The sequence below is a fragment of the Accipiter gentilis genome, chromosome W, assembly GCF_929443795.1.
Source record: "Accipiter gentilis chromosome W, bAccGen1.1, whole genome shotgun sequence".
Taxonomy (NCBI): Eukaryota; Metazoa; Chordata; class Aves; order Accipitriformes; family Accipitridae; genus Astur; species Astur gentilis.
The window spans coordinates 27,330,987-27,348,578 of NC_064918.1; the positions used below are offsets into that span (position 1 = coordinate 27,330,987).

Consider the following 17,592-nt stretch of genomic DNA (forward strand, 5'->3'; position numbering starts at 1 on the left):
CATTCCTTGCAACTGGAAGGATAGAGGAAAACACTACTTGTGCTCCTGATCCCTTAACCAGTCATCTCAAGGCCCTGAAGTCTCTTTTGATCACCCTTGGACTTCTTATTGCAACTTCATCGCTGCCTATATGAAAAAGCAATAATGGATAATAATCCAAGGGCCGTACCAGGGTAGGAAGTTTTCTCGTAACGTCTTTGACCCAAGCCCCAGGGAGGCAGAAGACTTCCCTAAGAAGTGGGTCTGGTGAAGATCCGTCTTTTTGACAAAGAGTTATTTCATAAAATCAAAAACATTCATTGGCAAAATAAACCAAAACTCTAGGATTCAACTGAAAACATAAATGTTGAAGAGCTATGGTGCCCATATTTAACATGATCAGGCTCCATAATGCTCAGTTCCTCTCTCCAAATACAGCAACTATTTTGAAAGTACATGGCATTTTAAATTTCATAACAGGACAGGTAAATCAAAGCTACAAACTTTAGTTTGGTTCCCACATAAAAACCTTAAAACATTTACTGAATCTGTGTTACAGTATATTGTAAACCTACAGTTAAGGGTTTGACATGACAATAAATGTTTTGTACTCACTAAAATGGAGGTGGAGTAGAATGCAGTATATAGTACCTCAAAATTAGTTTTCTACAGTCTTTTATTTTCAAAATAATCAAGAGAGGACTGCATCTATATCTATGCATCCCATTTTCCTTCCATTGGTAAGATTTCTACACTTCAGGAAAAAAGTATGATTACCACTTCAGCTCTCACTAAATACTCGTGTAATTTGTAATTCAAACATGAAATAAGTAAAGCAGTTAGAAAAATGATAGTGTTCTGGCAGCATAAGCTCTGGAACTGTTGGTTCCCCTCCCCACCAATATTTCATACATTCAATATTTGGAAAAAGCTACCTGTTCTTTTTTAAAAAAGAACTCATTAAATATTTTGTGGGTGTGCATATACTTGAACGCATGTGTGTATGGGAAGAAATGAAAATAAGAAGTGGAGGGGAATAGAAGAAATTTGAGAGTTAAAAAAACCCAACACCAACCCTAACAACAATGAAAAAATCACATGCATAAAAAGCCTTCATTAAGTAAACTATTAAAAGCTGCCCCAAAAATCCTGCAAAAGAATACAAGAAGTACAAAATATTTGGATTCTGAACTAGTTAAACTCTCTCTCTTCCTCTCAATGTGTGTGCATTTACAATCATCTTGAATTACTCAATAATATTTTTTCCTTCAATTTTATCATATTTTTCTGTAAACCCAGAAACGTGCAGACCTAGAAGAGAAAGCATGTGTAATTTTTAAATCTAGTCTAGTAAAAAATGTCTAGTAAAAAAATGCAAGCGAAAATTGTGAGAAGTATATGACAAATAATACTGATGCAACATATCACATATTAAGCTGTTTTAACTGATGACACCTTCAGTACCCTCTTTGGGAGCATTCCTAGAATGCATTTTCAGAGAGGTTTCAATCCTACAAAAAGGCATGTGTGTAACTGAATGATAGGGAGCAGCAACATCGCTTTTAATATATGTCACACTGGAAAGAATTGTATGAACATGTGAAGTAATGGTATAAGTCAAACCTGTATCACAGTGAATGTAAAAAATGTATTAGCTTTATTATTTCACAGTTTTAACTGCTTTCAATGCAATAGATTTAATGACTACTGAAGGAATTTCTTTCAATATGGAAAGATTCTGGCAGATATTCACAAAGGTTTTGCTTAAATTTTATTAAAAATAGTTAAGTATTTTGAAAGCCTAAAATAAAGAACTACAGATGAAAAAACCTAAGACAACTCATTAAGCCACAGAAATTATATCAGGATCTGACAGTTATTCTGTTTAAGCTGAGAGGTGTGTTATGCATGCAAAAATACTGTTATCTTAATTAAGATAGGTAATTGTTTTGTTGAATTGTTTGGAGGCGATATGAAAATTAGACTCCTTTAAGGAATCACAGAATCACGGAATAGTTGAGGTTGGAAGGGACCTCTGGAGACTGTCTAGTCCAACAGCCCCCCCAAACAGAGTCAACTAGAGCAGGTTCCTCAGGGCCATGTCCAGTTGGGTTTTTAATATCTCCAAGGACAGAGACTCCACAACCTCTCTGGGCAACCTGCTCTAGTGTTTGACCACCCTCACAGTAAAAAAGAGGGGTTTTTTCTTATGTTTAAACGGAATTTCCTGTATTTTAGTTTGTGCCCATTGCCTGTTGTCCTGTCACTGAGAAGAGTCTGGCTCCGTTTTCTTTACTTCCTCCCATCAGGTATTTAGACACACTGATAAGATTCCTCCCCCCCACCCCCCACCCCCCAGCCTTCTCTTCTCCAGGCTAAACAATCCCAGCTCTCTCAGCCTCTTCCTTATGTCAGGTGCTCCAATCCCTTAATTATCTTAGTGGCCCTTCATTGGACTCACTCTAGTATGTCCATTTCTTTCTTGTAGTTGGAAGCCCAGAACTGGACACAGTACTCCAGATGTGGTCTCATCAGTGCTGAGTAGATACTTGGTATAGGCTCAGTTGACTGATGCCTCCCTTGACGGAGCTTGTTCCTCCTCAATTGTTCCCAGGTCACTATACCTGCTCTGTCATTGCAGAGCTGCAGGCAGAGAAGGAGTCTTCCTTCTTTTGCCAGAAGTCAGAAGCTTCAGGTCTTCCCTGACACAGGAGTCCCCATCTACTGGTCATAGGATTACATGATAATTTGGGTTGGAAGGGTCCTCAGTAGGTCATCTAGTCCAACCTCCTCCTCAAAGCAGGGTCAGCTATGAGATTGGACCAGGTTGCTGAGGGCTTTATGCTCCTCTGCGCACAGCCTCTAAATGTACCTCCTTTCCATCATTTGCAAGCTTTTGCCTCTGTAGGGTCTCTGAAGACCACCTCCTGCCCATCCTTCCCCATGCTACACAGCTGTATTGGGAGCCTTGCGGAAGACATTGTATTCGAGGAGTTAGGGATCTTGAACAGGCTGTCTGCTCTATTGGGGCTTGTACTTAGGGCTTGAGAAGCCTGTATGTTATTAATATAATCTGTAACTTACAATATATCTTTGCTAAAGGTAAGCTGTATGTGGATCAAGGGGTGGAATGTAGAGATCCTGACTGAGAAACCATTGCACGTTTAGGAGTTAGTGATCCACATAACAGTTAATGGGAGTAGATCCAGGCCTGTGCTGCGCTGCACGTACAGCTTGGCTTTCAGGCCTGTGCACAAATTCCGTGGCCACAGGATAAACTTAGACAGCTCATTGTAACAGAGGAGCCTGCAGGCAGCTCCACTTGGTATCGTGACTATGCCACCTGCATGGCCTCGCCTTTAAAAGTGCAGCAACAAGTTCTCATGAGAATATCCTTTAGGAATAGAGTTGTTTTCTTGTAAGGAAATTATATAATAGCTTGCAGTTTCAAGCAGTCCCAAGCTGCACTCAAACTGCACTCTCGCCTACCAGTTATATAGCTGCTTCCCAAGCACCAACTGAAACATCTTCTCTTTGATTGTTTTTAACTGCCTTACCTCATTTTCTTCCTCATGTTCTAATATAGCCTGTAGAAAAGCCCTCCGCTCATGGCTTGAAGATTTCTGATCAAACATTCCAGCCTGAATAACTTTTTGATCTACATTCAGTTTATACTTTGCAGCAGCGAGTATCTTCTCCTCCACACTGTTCACAGTGCACAGTCGCAGGACTCGAACCTCATTCTGCTGACCAATTCGATGAGCTCGGTCTTGGGCCTGCAAATCCTATTAGGTAAAGAATATGGAATGATGCGTAACGTAACTGTGCTACACAAATCACTCCCTGCTTAAAGGACACCGTAATGTTGGGTTTTATCAGCATAACAAAAAGAAGTGTTCAAGCTACAGCCCACCACAATTCATCTAGCTCATTCCTGATTATCCTATTTCTTGGGAGTTCATCAGACCCAGGCAGGCAAACTGGAGGGAAAAAAAACATGTGCATGCTCTGTACAACGTGAATGCAGTAAGTCAAACACTGCTTGAAAGCACGTGCAGTAAGTGACCAAGATAGGCCACAGTATGTAATTCTTCTCTGCCACTCAGAGTTCATGGCCTTTCAGGCCAGAAAGGAACCCTGAAGTAAAGCAACTCTCTAGTCCAGGTACAAGAACAGTGGCAACGATATAACTAGGTATATATTATAAAGTCCAGATATAAACCTGTGTATCTAAAGCAAACCACTATTTCTGAATATCTTAAATGCATTAGTAATTTTATGTATTGGGTCTGGCTAGAATGGAGTTAACTTTCTTCATATCAGCCTGTTGGGGGCTTGTCCGGGATGGTGCTGTGATATGGATTTTTCACCAGGAGAGTGTTGATAACACAGCAATGTTTTGGCTATTGCTGAACAGTGCTTGCACAGCGTCAAGGCCTTCTCTGTTTCTCACTCTGCCCCTCCAGGCAGTAGGCTGGGGGTGCACAAGAAGTTGGGAGGGGACACAGCCGAGACAGCTGACCTGAATTGGCCAAAGGGATATTCCATGCCATATAACGTCATGTTCAGCAATAAAAACTGGGCAGTGGGGGGTGGGGGTGTGCGTATATGTGTGTTGGCTTCCAAGGTAGAGTAGAATAGAACAGAACAGTTCAGTTGGAAGGGACCTACAACAGTCATCTAGTCCAACTGCCTGACCACTTCAGGGCTGACCAAAACTTAAAGCATCTTATTAAGGGCATTGTCCAAATGCCTCTTAAATGCTGACAGGCATGGGGCATCATCCACCTCTCTAGGAAGCCTGTTCCAGTGTTCGACCACCCTCTCGGTAAAGAAATGCTTCCTAATGTCTAGTCTAAACCTCCCCTGACTCAGCTTTGAACCATTCCCACGCATCTTGTCACTGGGTACCAGGGAGAAGAGATCAGCACCTCCCTTTCCACTTCCCCTCCTCAGGAAGCTGTAGAGAGCAATGAGGTCGCCCTTCAGTCTCCTTCTCTCCAAGCTAGACAAACCCAGAGTCCTTAGCTGCTCCTCATAGGACATGCCTTCCAGCCCTTTCACCAGCTTTGTTGCCCTCCTCTGGAAGAATTCAAGTACCTTAACATCCTTCTTAAATTGTGGGGCCCAGAACTGCACACAGTACTCAAGGTGAGGCCGCACCAACGCTAAATACAGCGGGATAATCACCTCTTTTGACTGGCTGGTTATACTGTGTTGAATGCACCCCAGAATGCGGTTTGCCCTCTTGGCTGCCAGGGCACGCTGCTGCTATTGAGCCTGCTGTCAACCAGCACCCCCAGATCCCTTTCTGCAGGGCTGCTCTCCAGCCACTCCTCTCCCAGTCTATACTTGTGTCCAGCATTACTCGATCACAGGTGTAGAATCCAACATTTTCTTCCTGCCATTGATGATTGCCCAATGCTCCAATCTATCTAGATCCCTCTGCAAGGCCTCTCGTCCCTCAAGACAGTCAACAGCACCTCCCAATTTAGTATCATCAGCAGACTTTCTAAGGGTGCATCCAACTCCTGCATCCAGATCACTGATAAAATATTGAACAGAACTGGCCCTAGAATTGAGCCCTGAGGAACGCTGCTGGTGACTGGTCGCCAGCCAGATGTAGCCCCATTCACTACAACCCTTTGAGCCCTGCCATTCAACCAGTTCTTCACCCAGCGCACCATGTACCTGCTCATCTCACAGTTGGACAACTTGTCCAGAAGGATGCTGTGAGGGACAGCATCAAAAACCTTACTAAAATCCAGAAAAACTACATCCACTGCCTTCCCTTCATCCACTAGGCGAGGCACCTTATCATAGAAGTATACTGAATTAGCTAAACAGGACTTTCCCTTTGTGAACCCATGTTGACTGTGCCTGATGCAATCATCCCATTGTCCTTTAAATGCCTTTCAATAGCACCCAGTATGATCTTCTCCATAATTTTTCCAGGTACTGAGGTTAGACGAACAGGTCTGTAGTTTCCTGGGTTTTCCCTCACACCCTTCTTGTAAATTGGAATAACATTGGCTGGCTTCCAGTCAGCAGGGACTTCCCCAGACTCCCAAGGCCTTTGGTAGATGATCGAGAGGGGTCCTGCTGTAGCGTTCGCTAGCTCCTTCAGTACTCTGGGATTAATCCCATCGGGCCCCATGGACTTATGAACATTCAGCTGATACAGCTGGTCCCTTACAATTTCAGTGTCCACAAATGGAAAGGTACTGTTCCCGCAGTTGTGGTCCTCCAACTCAGAGGACCGGGCAGCCCAAGGTCTATCATTGATATTAAAGACTGGGGCAAAAAAAGCATTGAATGCATTGAATGCCTCTGCTTTTTCTTCATCCCTATTTGTCAGGTGACCATCTTCAACAAGTATCTGTCCAATGTTTTCCTTGGACCTCCTCTTACTATTAGCATACATAAAAAAGCCTTTCTTGTTGTCTGACACAACTCTGGCCAGTTTCAACTCTAGTTCAGCTTTGGCCTTTCATGTCTTCTCCCTGCATATGCGAACCACAGCTCTGTAATCTTCCTGCGAAGCCTGACCTCGCTCCCAGAGATCATACAATTTCTTTTTCCACCTGAGTTCCAAGAGGAGTTCCCTGTTCAGCCAAGCTGGTCTTCTGCCCCACTTGCTTGACTTGCGACGCCATGGGATTGCCTGCTCCTGTGCTGTTAAAAGGTGGTTCTTAAAAACTGACCAGCTCTCATGGACCCCTAAGCCCTCAAAAGCAGATTCCCAGGGGACACTGTTAAGTAGCTCCCTGAGTAGCTTAAAGTTTGCTCCCTTGAAGTGCAGGGTAGCAACTCTGCTGACCTTTTTCCTCGTTACACCGAAAATTTTAAACTCAACCATTTTGTGATCACTGTGGCCAAGACAGCCACCTATCATCACATCTCCCTCGAGTCCATCTCTAGTCACAAACAGCAAGTCTAGGAGGGCATCTTTCCTATTTGGCTCACTGAGTACTTGTGACAAGAAATTTTCTTCCACAAACTTCAGGAATTTGCCAGGCTTGCTTGTCACAGCAGTATGATATTCCCAGGTGATGTCTGGGAAGTTGAAATCTCCCATAAGGACAAGGGCTACCGATCCAGAGATTTCTCCTAACTGCCTATAGAATAACTTATCGGTGCTATCATCCTGGCTGAGCGATCAACAATAGACACCCACAATGACATCTGCTTTGTTTTCCATTCCCCTAATCCTCACACAGAGGCTCTCAACCACATCACTGCTAACTGTGAGGGCTGTACAATCAAACCTCTCCCTTACATACAGTGCAACTCCTCCACTTTGCTTGCCCTGCCTATCCCTCCTGAACAGCCTGTAGCCTTCCATCCCAGTGCTCCAGTCGTGGGACTCAATCCACCAAGTCTCACTAATACCAATGACAACATGGCTCTGGGAATGGGCCAACGCTTCCAGTTCATCTTGTTTGTTTCTCATACTGCGTGCATTGGTGTACAGGCATTTCAGATGTGCTCCTAAGCCCTCCATGCTCCCAGGAGCAGCATAAACGTTCCCACTAGCATTGCCAGCCTCAAGCGATGCCGTGCCAACCCTTGGTTTACCTTCAGCAATCCTCTTAGTATTCCCTTCCCCCACTGATTCTAGTTTAAAGCCCTCTCAATCAGTCCTGCCAGCTTATGAGCAAAGATGCATTTCCCCCATTGGGACAGGTAGATCCTGTCAGGCCCCAGCATACCTTGTGCCTCGAAGACTCTTTCAAGGTTATAAAAAACAAAGTTCTGGCAGAGGCACCAGTCCTGGAGCCAGGTATTGATGTCTTGGGCATGCTTGTTTCTTCCAATATCTCTTTTATATCTTTCCTTCACTTATTAAACTATCTTTAGCTCAACCCAGGACTTTTCACCCTTTTGGCCTTACTGATTCTCTCCCCCATTCTGCTAAGGGGCTAGTAAGCGAGAGACTGTGTGGGTGCTTAGCTGCTGGCTGGGGTCAATCTGATGCCAGATACAGAAAATCCTGTGGTAGATTAGAAAGTCCTGTTTTAAATTAAGTTAGTTAGCCAAGATCATTCTGATCTTTTCTATTCTTCCTGTTTAACGGTGCCTCACCTGGAGCACCAGTTCTGATCCTTTCCATTCTTCCTGATTGATGGTGCGTCCCTCTTGGCAGGAAAAAGAACCACTGATCCGATACAGAGCAACTTAGCGGTCAAAGTGAGGAGGGGATACCTCCTCAAACGACCACCGAAGACCCCCGTGCATGCGGAGAAGGCATCTGATGTGTCATGGTTACATAATCCTATGCATATGCATTAGATAGATAGTTTCAATATGTATTAGGTAGGAGTAGTTTAATAAATTAGATGCAATTGTTACTGTATAAAAGGGACACACCTGATGAATCTGGTGTGCTTGATTTGTGGCAAGTCCACTGAGCACCCTGCACAGAATAAAGCAATATCTCTCCTGAGTGTGTGAGACTGGTCTATTGCACACCGGGTAATGAATCCGCTTTTAGGACAACAGATCCACCACAATGTGGGGCACCAAAAAGGACTGTGGTGGGTTGACCCCAGACAACGGCCAAGCACCCACACAGCCACTCGCTCGCTCCCCTCTCCTGTGGGATGGGGAGAAAATAGAAGGAAAATGAGAAGAATGGTTGATCGAAATAAAGACGGTTTAATAGGTGAAGCAAAATCTGTGCATGCAAGTAAAGCAAAAGAAGGAATTTATTTACTATTTCCTTTTGACAGGCAGATGTCCAACCACTTCCTGGAAAGCAGGACCTCAACACATATAACAGTTGCTTGGGAAGACAAACGCCGTGACCACAAACGTCCCCGCTTCCTCCTCCTTTCCTTGAGCTTTTATTGCTGAGCACAACGTCATATGGTATGGAATATCCCTTGGTCAGTCTGGGTCAGCTCTCCCGGCTGTGTCCCCTCCCAGCTTCTTGCCCACCCCCAGTCTACTCATTGGTGGGGCAGAGTAGGAAAAATCAAAAGCCTCCTGGCTGTGCAAGCAGTGTTTGGCAACAAACAAAACACTGGTGCATGCATTATCAACACTGTTTTGGTCACAAATCCAAAATACAGCACCATATGGGCTGTTATGAAGAAAATTAACTCCATCCCAGCCAGACCCAGCATAGACTTTAGTCCGGGTACAAGAACAGAGGCAACAATATAGCTGGATATATATATAATAAAATCCTGCTATAGAGAACTGTGTATCTAAAGCAAATCACTATTCCTGAGACTCTTAAATGCATTAGTAATCTTAGAAATTATTTCATCTGCTGCATGAGCTTTTAACTTTGAATGGAGAGCCATTTATTAGTGCCTTATGATTAAAGGGTGAACAAAGTTATACCAATGAAACAGGAAACGCAGACTGTAAGACTCTAACTTTGAGGATTCCCTGACACTCAGAAAAACTATACACGTGGACACAGTATCACTTTACCGATTTAAAACAAAACACTACTTGATTGTAGCAGTTTGCCTTACCAATTCTTCTCAAGCAGCATTTTATGATATACTTTCATTTCACTGTCAATCTTCCCAAATTAAAACACAAAGCCTAAAAAAGCACAAACAAGTATTTCCATATTACATGAAGATAATTAAATAAAAATAACCTGATGAGGATTCCAATCACTATCAAAGATTATAACAGTGTCAGCAGCCTGGAGGTTCAAGCCCAGCCCTCCTGCCCTTGTACTCAGCAAGAAGATGAAGTACTGTGAGCCAGGTTCATTAAACTTCTTCAGCAGGGCAGCTCGATCCTCTGATTTTGTTGTACCTGAGAAGAAATTAAAAAAGAAATAAAAAGAAACCCTATGACAAAGATCTTCTACTGAAATAATTTAAAAGCAATCTTAGTTGTTTAAGGCACATGTGGAAGGGCAATTTTAGCTCACTTGTTCTTTGCCATCTCAGCTATATTTTCTATAATACAGACGCAAACACTAACCATGGATGTTTCAGCCAACTGTCTACAGCACTTGGGAGGAGGGTTCCCAAACTTTTATTTTAAGTAGGCTTGACATTTCAAAAGGGCACTTTGAAAAGATGCAACTATCTATTTGACAACATTTTATGACTGACAAGTTTCAATAGATGATATACAGACGCTTCAGTTTTGATTAAGGCCTTATGAGCACTCACAGAATCTAAATATTTTAAAAACTATATGTGTACACAAACATAGATCTATTAACATTTTACTATGGCCTTAAAAAAAATCAAGATTAATATCAAGGGAACAAAAATTCTTAAAAGATCACATTCAATGTCTATAGGGGAGGGAGAGAAAGCAGAGAATTCAACCACGGTAAAAGGCCTACACAAAGCTCTAAGTAACAACTAAGCACTGTACACATTGGCAACAAGGTGAATTTCCTGTACTTTGACAATCAGTTTTTACTGATCAGCTTGGTCTGACCCTCTGCATGTTTTATCTTTTTACATCTCTGCCTGTAGCTGAAGACAGACAGAAGTTTGATATTTTTATTCAGATGTCCATACGCATATAGTACAGAGGAGGAAGTTTTTCTACTACATAGTCAAATTGCTGAACCAGAAAATCAAGGTGATGTTTTAACAAGAAATGACAAAGTAACTGCTTTTCAAAAGCTTTCTGAAAGTGGCTTTTTAGAAATGTTTCCATCTGTTGTGTTAAAGTGTAACGAAATTTGGCAGAAAATAAACCCCCCTGCATTCCAGCTTATCTTCATATGTCAGAGGGGCTGGGGGTGGCTAGGTTTAATTTCTGAGTGATGTCCAATTTGATGCTCTTAAGTCCAGTCGCATTCAATATGCTGAACTATCACAATGACAGATGCACTTAATAGCGTACTGCACTCTCGGCTTAGCCACGTTCAACGCACGAGAATTACCAGACTTAGGGAATTTGGTTGCATTAATGAACTATCACGACTAATTAATGAGCAGCGCAGTTTATTAAAGCAACAGCACAGGTTCTTTTGGACTGCCAGTGATAAATACACTGTCTGCAAAGCACGTGCAAATAATAATACAGTCGACTACAGGCACACTAAATTATGGAAAAAACTCTATAGAAACTTCTAAATTTCCTGGGGAAGCACTCGTTATAACCAAGGGTTCAATTCTTATCTAATAGGTGTCCCTATGTGGGGGAAGAGAGGTTCAGCCCATCAACTGATCCCAGAAGTCAGTGATATCCTCCTGACTTGTCTATGATGGTGTCATCCCTAATGGTCCCTATCTCTTTCGGCCTTTTAATCCTATTTTTCTTTTTAGGTGGAGCTTCAGTGACTCTAGTCATACATACCTTTACTTTGATTGGTATAAAGTTCTCTCGCTTTGCTTTTAAAGGTATTGTCGTGGTTTCAGCCCAGCTGGTAACAAAGGACCACGCAGCCGCTCGCTCACTCCTCCCGCCCCCCCCTCCCGTGGGATGGGGAAGAGACAGAGGAGAGAAAAGAAAAAAAACCTGGAACCTCGAGGGTTGAGATAAAGGCAGTTTACTGGGACAACACAAAAAAAAGGTTACAACAACAACAACAACGGTACTAATGAAAGAGTATACAAAAAGAGTGATGCACAGTGCAACTGCTCACCACCTGGAACCCAACGCTCCGCCACTTCCCCCACTGAAAGTCAAGAGCACCCCCCGGCCCGCTCCCCATTTATATACTGAGCATGATGTCACATGGTATGGAATAGCTCCTTGGCTAGTTCAGGCCAGCTGCCCCGGCTATGTCCCCCCACATCCCAGGTTCCTGTAAAAATTAACTCTATCCCAGCTGAACCCAGGACATTATCCACCCCTTATACCATCTACATCATGCCCAGATCTTACATTTTTCTAATCAACCACTACTACTTTCCTTGTCTTATATATAAGTATATGGACTTCCCCCCCCGACTTCGCACACACACACACATGGTGTTCCTTTAGCCTATGGGCTATCCCTCTAATGTGTCCATTGATTTTGGGGCTCCATCTGTTGTAACAGTTCTTCAGGATAAGAGAGATGGTGTGAGATGTTGGGTTGTTGTATGCTGCCTCTGGAACTTGTGGCTAGTACATTTGGTGCAATCCACGCCCTTGGTCTGCAGGTCGAAGATGCTGATCTTGAGGAAATTGCTGGGTGCCAGTTCAAGTTCTATCACTGTTGTACTTGGCTCAGTTTCAAAGTCCATCCTGCAGTCATTTGGGTAATTCTTACAGTAATACCCTTGATATGGCATATAGACACTATAGATACAATGACATGCATTGGCAGGTTATTTAGCAGTTAAATATCATACAGCCCAATTCACTGGCTATTCTCTCCCAAAATCAAATCTCCCTGAGGTACACATCGAACTTCCCCATCCTTCTGCATCACCCACCAGGTGTACCCAGGTCCTTGAGCAAAAACAACTCCTTGGATGGGTTTGCCTCTGCTTGAGGGAGGACTAACCCAGACTGTCTTTCCTAACATACTCCTCATGCGCACTACATGGACTTTATCCCCTTCTACAGTATGTGGAACTCTTGGTTGGGCGGGGCCAGCCCGATTGGCGGATCCTCTATATTAACTAACCAGGTGGCTTTTGTTAAATGTGTATCCCAATGCTTGAAAGTTCTACCCCCCATTGCTCTCAATGTAGTTTTCAGCAGTCCATTGTATCGTTCGATTTTTCTGGAGGCTGGTGCGTGATAAGCGATGTGATATACCGACCAAATGCCATGTTCTTTGGCCCAGGTGTCTATGAGGTTGTTTCACAAGTTAATCCCGTTGTCCGACTTGATTCTTTCTGGGGTGCCGTGTTGCCATAAAAGTTTCTCTTCAAGGCCCAGGATAGTGTTCTGGGCAGTGGCATGGGACACAGGGTATGTTTCCAGCTATCCAGTGGTTGCTTCCACCATTGTAAGCACATGGCACTTGCCTTGGCGTGTTCGTGGGAGTGTGATATAGTCAATCTGCCAGGCCCTCCATACCACAGGGGTTTTAGCCACTTGGCTTGCTTAATTGCAGCACGTTTCACATTCATGGATAACCTGTGCGATAGCGGCCATGGTCAAGTCCACCCCTCGATCACGAGCCCATCTATATATTGCATCTCTTCCCTGATGACCTGAGGTATCATGGGCCCCACCAAGCCATAAATAGCTCACCCTTATGTTGCCAGTCCAGGTCCACCTGAGACACTTCAATCTTGGCGGCCTGATCTGCCTGCTGGTTGTTTTGATGTTCTTCAGTGGCCTAATTCTTGGGTACGTGAGCATCTACATAACGTACTTTTACCACTAGTTTCTCTATCCAAACAGCAATATCTTGCCACAGTGCCGCAACCCAGATGGGTTTACCTCTGCTATGCCAGTTGCTCTGCTTCCATTGCTGTAGCCACCCCCACAGGGCATTTGCCACCATCCATGAATCAGGATAGAGATAGAGCACTGGCCACTTCTCTCAGCAATGTCTAATGCTAGCTGGATGGTTTTCACCTCTGCAAACTGACTCGATTCGCCTTCTCCTTCAGCAGTTTCTGCAACTTGTCGTGTAGGACTCCATACAGCAGCCTTCCACCTCTGATGCTTTCCCACAATGCGACAGGACCCATCAGTGAACAGGGCATATTGCCTCTCATTTTCTGGCAGTTTATTATACAGCGGGGCCTCTTCAGCCCATGTCACCTCCTTCTCTGGTGACATTCCAAAATCTTTGCCTTCTGGCCAGTCCATGATCACTTCCACAATTCCTTGGTGACTGGGGTTTCCTATGCAAGCCCGTTGTGTGATCAGTGCAATCCACTTACTCCACATGGCATCAGTTGCATGATGTGTAGAGGAAACTTTTCCTTTGAACAACCAGCGCAGCACTGGCAGTCAGGGTGCTAAGAGGAGCTGTGTTTCAGTACCAACCACTTCTGAGGCGGCTCGAAATCCTTCATATGCTGCCAATATCTCTTTTTCAGTTGGGGCATAGCGAGCCTCGGATCCTCAATATCCTCGACTCCAAAACCTCAGGGGTCAGCCTTGGGTCTCCTCAAGTGCTTTCTGCCAAAGGCTCCAGGTAGGGCCATTCTCCCCAGCTGCAGTGTAGAGCACATTTTTAACATCTTGTCCTGTCCGGACTGGCCGAAGAGCTACTGCATGAACAATCTCCCGCTGAATTTGTTCACAGGCTTGTCTTTGCTCAGGACCCCATTTAAAATCATTCTTCTTCCAGGTAACTTGGTAGAGAGGGCTTACAATTTGCCTGTAATTTGGAATATGCATTCTCCAAAAGCCCACAACACCCAAGAAAGCCTGTGTTTCCTTTTTATTAGTCGGTGAGGACATAGCTGCTATATTGTTGATCATGTCAGCAGGGATCTGACGACGCCCGTCTTGCCATTTTACTCCTAAGAACTGGATCTCCTGTGCAGGTCCCTTGACCTTACTTTCTTTTATGGCAAAACCAGCCTTCAAAAGGAGTTGGATTATTTTCTTCCCTTTCTCAAAAACTTCTTCTGCTGTGTTGCCCCATACGATGATGTCATCAACGTATTGTAGGTGCTCTGGAGCTTCACCTTTTTCTAGTGCAGCCTGGATCAGTCCATGGCAAATAGTGGGGCTGTGTTTCCACCCCTGGGGCAGTCGATTCCAGGTGTACTGGACACCCCTCCAAGTGAAAGCAAACTGAGGCCTGCGCTCCGCTGCCAAAGGAATGGAGAAAAATGCATTAGCAATGTCAATTGTGGCATACCACTTAGCTGCCTTTGATTCCAGTTCATATTGAAGCTCTAACATATCTGGCACAGCAGCGCTCAGCGGTGGCATGACTTCATTCAGCCCACGATAATCTACTGTTAGTCTCCATTCCCCATTAGATTTCCGCACGGGCCATATGGGACTATTAAAGGGTGAGTGAGTCTTGCTGATCACTCCTTGGCTCTCCAATTGGCAAATCAGCTTATGGATGGGGATAAGGGAGTATTCGGTTGGTGCGATATTGCCGTCGGTGCACCTTCGTGGTAGCAATTGGCACCTGTTGTTCTTCAACCTTCAGCAACCCCACGACCGAAGGGTCTTGGGAGAGACCCGGCAGGGTAGACAGCTGTTCAATCTCCTCCGTCTCCAATGCAGCTATACCAAAGGCCCAACGGTACCCTTTTGGGTCCTTGAAATACCCCCTCCTGAGATAATCTATACCAAGGATGCACGGGGCCTCTGGGCCAGTCCCAATGGGGTGTTTATGCCACTCATTCCCATTAGACTCATTTCAGCTTCCAATATGGTTAGCTCTTGGGATCCCCCTGTCATACCAGAGATACAGATGGGTTCTGCCCCTTTATAACTAGATGGCATTAGGGTACATTGTGCACCAGTGTCCACTAGAGCCTTATATTCCTGTGGGTCTGATGTGCCAGGCCATCGAATCCACACTGTCCAGTAGACTCGGTTGTCCCTCTCCTCCACCTGGCTGGAGGCAGGGCCCCTCTAATGCTGGTTAGACTATCCATTACTCACTTTCTGCACACGTGAATCAGAAGTCCCTTCAAGGGGATCAGAAATGAGATCAGCCCATCTACTGTGTCTGGGGGACTGCTCACGGGAAACTGGAGCAGCAGTTTTCCAAGAAGAATCCTCTTTTCTGGTTGCTTTTTTTTGCAACTCCTGTACCCGTACATCCAAGACTGAGGTAGATTTTCCATCCCACTTCCTCATGTCCTCTCCATGGTCACGCAGGTAAAACCACAGGTTAGCCCGTCGAGTGTACTTTCTCTCTCCTCTCTCTTGGGCAGAGGAACGCTTACTCCCAATAACTGCGATACGGGCCTGTACAGGTAAGGAGGAGGACAGATCCACTTTGAATTGCTGGAACTCTCGGGACAACTCCTCTACAGCTGAGACACAGGCCCGTAGGGAGGAAGAGAGACTTCCTTCGTATTGCCGGAGTTGGACAGCCAATTCATCCACCGTTTGTCCATAGGCTTCTTTCCAGGACATTACTGCCATTGAGTTGGCATAGGTTGGTGGTGCACTTCGTAGAAACCTCCGCCACATGGGTTGTGTGCATTGGACCTCATCTGGATCTGTGGGTAACTGCGCATTTTCTGGATCATTATAAATCACCTCCAGCACGTCTAATTCCCTCAGGTACTGGATACCTCTCTCCATGGTGGTCCACTTGCCTTGGTGACATGTAACTTCTTCCCTGAAGGGGTATCTTTCCTTTACACCTAACAGAAGTTGCCTCCAGAGGCTGAGGACTTGTGTTTTTCTCCCAATCGCCTTGTCAATGCCCCCATCCCTAGACAGAGATCCCAACTGCTTGGCTTCCTTGCCCTCTAATTCCACACTACTAGCCCCATTATCCCAGCATCGGAGCAGCCAGGTAACAATGTGCTCACCTGGGTGGCGACTAAAATCTTTTCGCATGTCACGCAACTCACTCAGGGATAGAGATCGGGTAATTATTTCAGGTTCTGCCTCTTCCTCCTGTTTTTGCGATGACCCTGGTTCATCTTCATCTCTCACTAAGGAACTGATTTCTTTGTGTGTTTCTTTTTCTGTACAGGGGCGACTGATACTGGCACAGGTTGGTTCTCTGGTTTAGCTGCAGTATCTGTCACCGGGGTAGGGGTAGCCACAGTGCTTCTTGTCTGGGTAGGGGCAGCCACGGTGTCTGTTGTCGGGGTTGGGGTAGCCACAGTGCATGTTGTCCTGTTTTCCATCTTTTTCCCTTTTCCCCCGTGAGGGTGCTGCCTAATATCAAGCAGTGTGTGGTAGATACTGGCCAGGGCCCAGCACAGTGTAGTGAGTTGTGTGTCTCTGGGATAGCCACAGCATTTTTCTTTCAAATATTCTACCACTTCATGAGGGTTCTGTAGTTGTTTGGGAGTGAACTTCCAAGCCACTGGAGATGAGAAGTTCTCTAGATACCTGCCCATATCTTCCCACATGCTGTGCCACCCATGAATATCCAGCTTTGGGGCAGATCTCTGGGTGGTCCTCTTAAAGACCCTTTTTGTAGCCCTAAACAAGACCTGAAACATATTCAGGAGGCATAGCACTAACACGGATTGCACATCCCAAGGATATTCAAAATTCTCCAAAGCTGTTGTAATTAGTCGGAAGGAGAAAAAGGAGGCGAACGGATGGGGGGAAGTATCCCCCCCTAACTTCCCCATGGATTGGGTGTAATTACCAATAAAATCCAACAGAAGGTGCCCAAACTATGGAAATGATATCACTGCCTCATACAGCTACCAGCTTAACCTCATGACCAGTGATGTAATCATTTCACAAGTCGACATTGCCCAGTACAGCAAAATAATACTCCCAATCACTCTCCCAGAGATGAGATACGCAACTACAGGCAATACATAGAACATATAAGAACTTACAAAACGCCACCATGTAAACAAATGAATCAACATTGTGACTAACATCTATTTATCTAATAAAAGAAATGCATATGACAAGTTTGTTTCAACATGCTCTGGCCATATCTGTCGTTATCTCAACCCTCGTGCCCCACGTTGGACGCCAAAAAGGACTGTCGTGGTTTCAGCCCGGCCGGTAACAAAGGACCACGCAGCCGCTTGCTCACTCGTCTCGCCCCCCTCCGGTGGGATAGGGAGGAGACGGAGGAGAGACTAGAAAAAACCT

At 44.8% G+C, this 17,592-nt stretch overlaps 2 protein-coding genes across 4 annotated transcripts in view; both read right to left on the reverse strand.

The window, feature by feature from the left end:
• LOC126035461 (uncharacterized) overlaps positions 1 to 17,592 on the reverse strand; it is a 280,978-nt gene that overhangs the window by 142,225 nt on the left and 121,161 nt on the right. The window lies entirely within an intron of this gene.
• Positions 1 to 17,592, reverse strand: part of LOC126035506 (probable global transcription activator SNF2L2) — a 114,591-nt gene that overhangs the window by 34,521 nt on the left and 62,478 nt on the right. For both annotated transcript variants that reach the window (XM_049794166.1, XM_049794167.1), the window contains exons 3-4: positions 9,599 to 9,762; positions 3,537 to 3,764 (exon numbers count right to left, since the gene is read on the reverse strand). In XM_049794166.1, the coding sequence (XP_049650123.1) occupies positions 3,537 to 3,764; positions 9,599 to 9,762 (392 nt within the window). The remainder of the gene's footprint in view (positions 1 to 3,536; positions 3,765 to 9,598; positions 9,763 to 17,592) is intronic.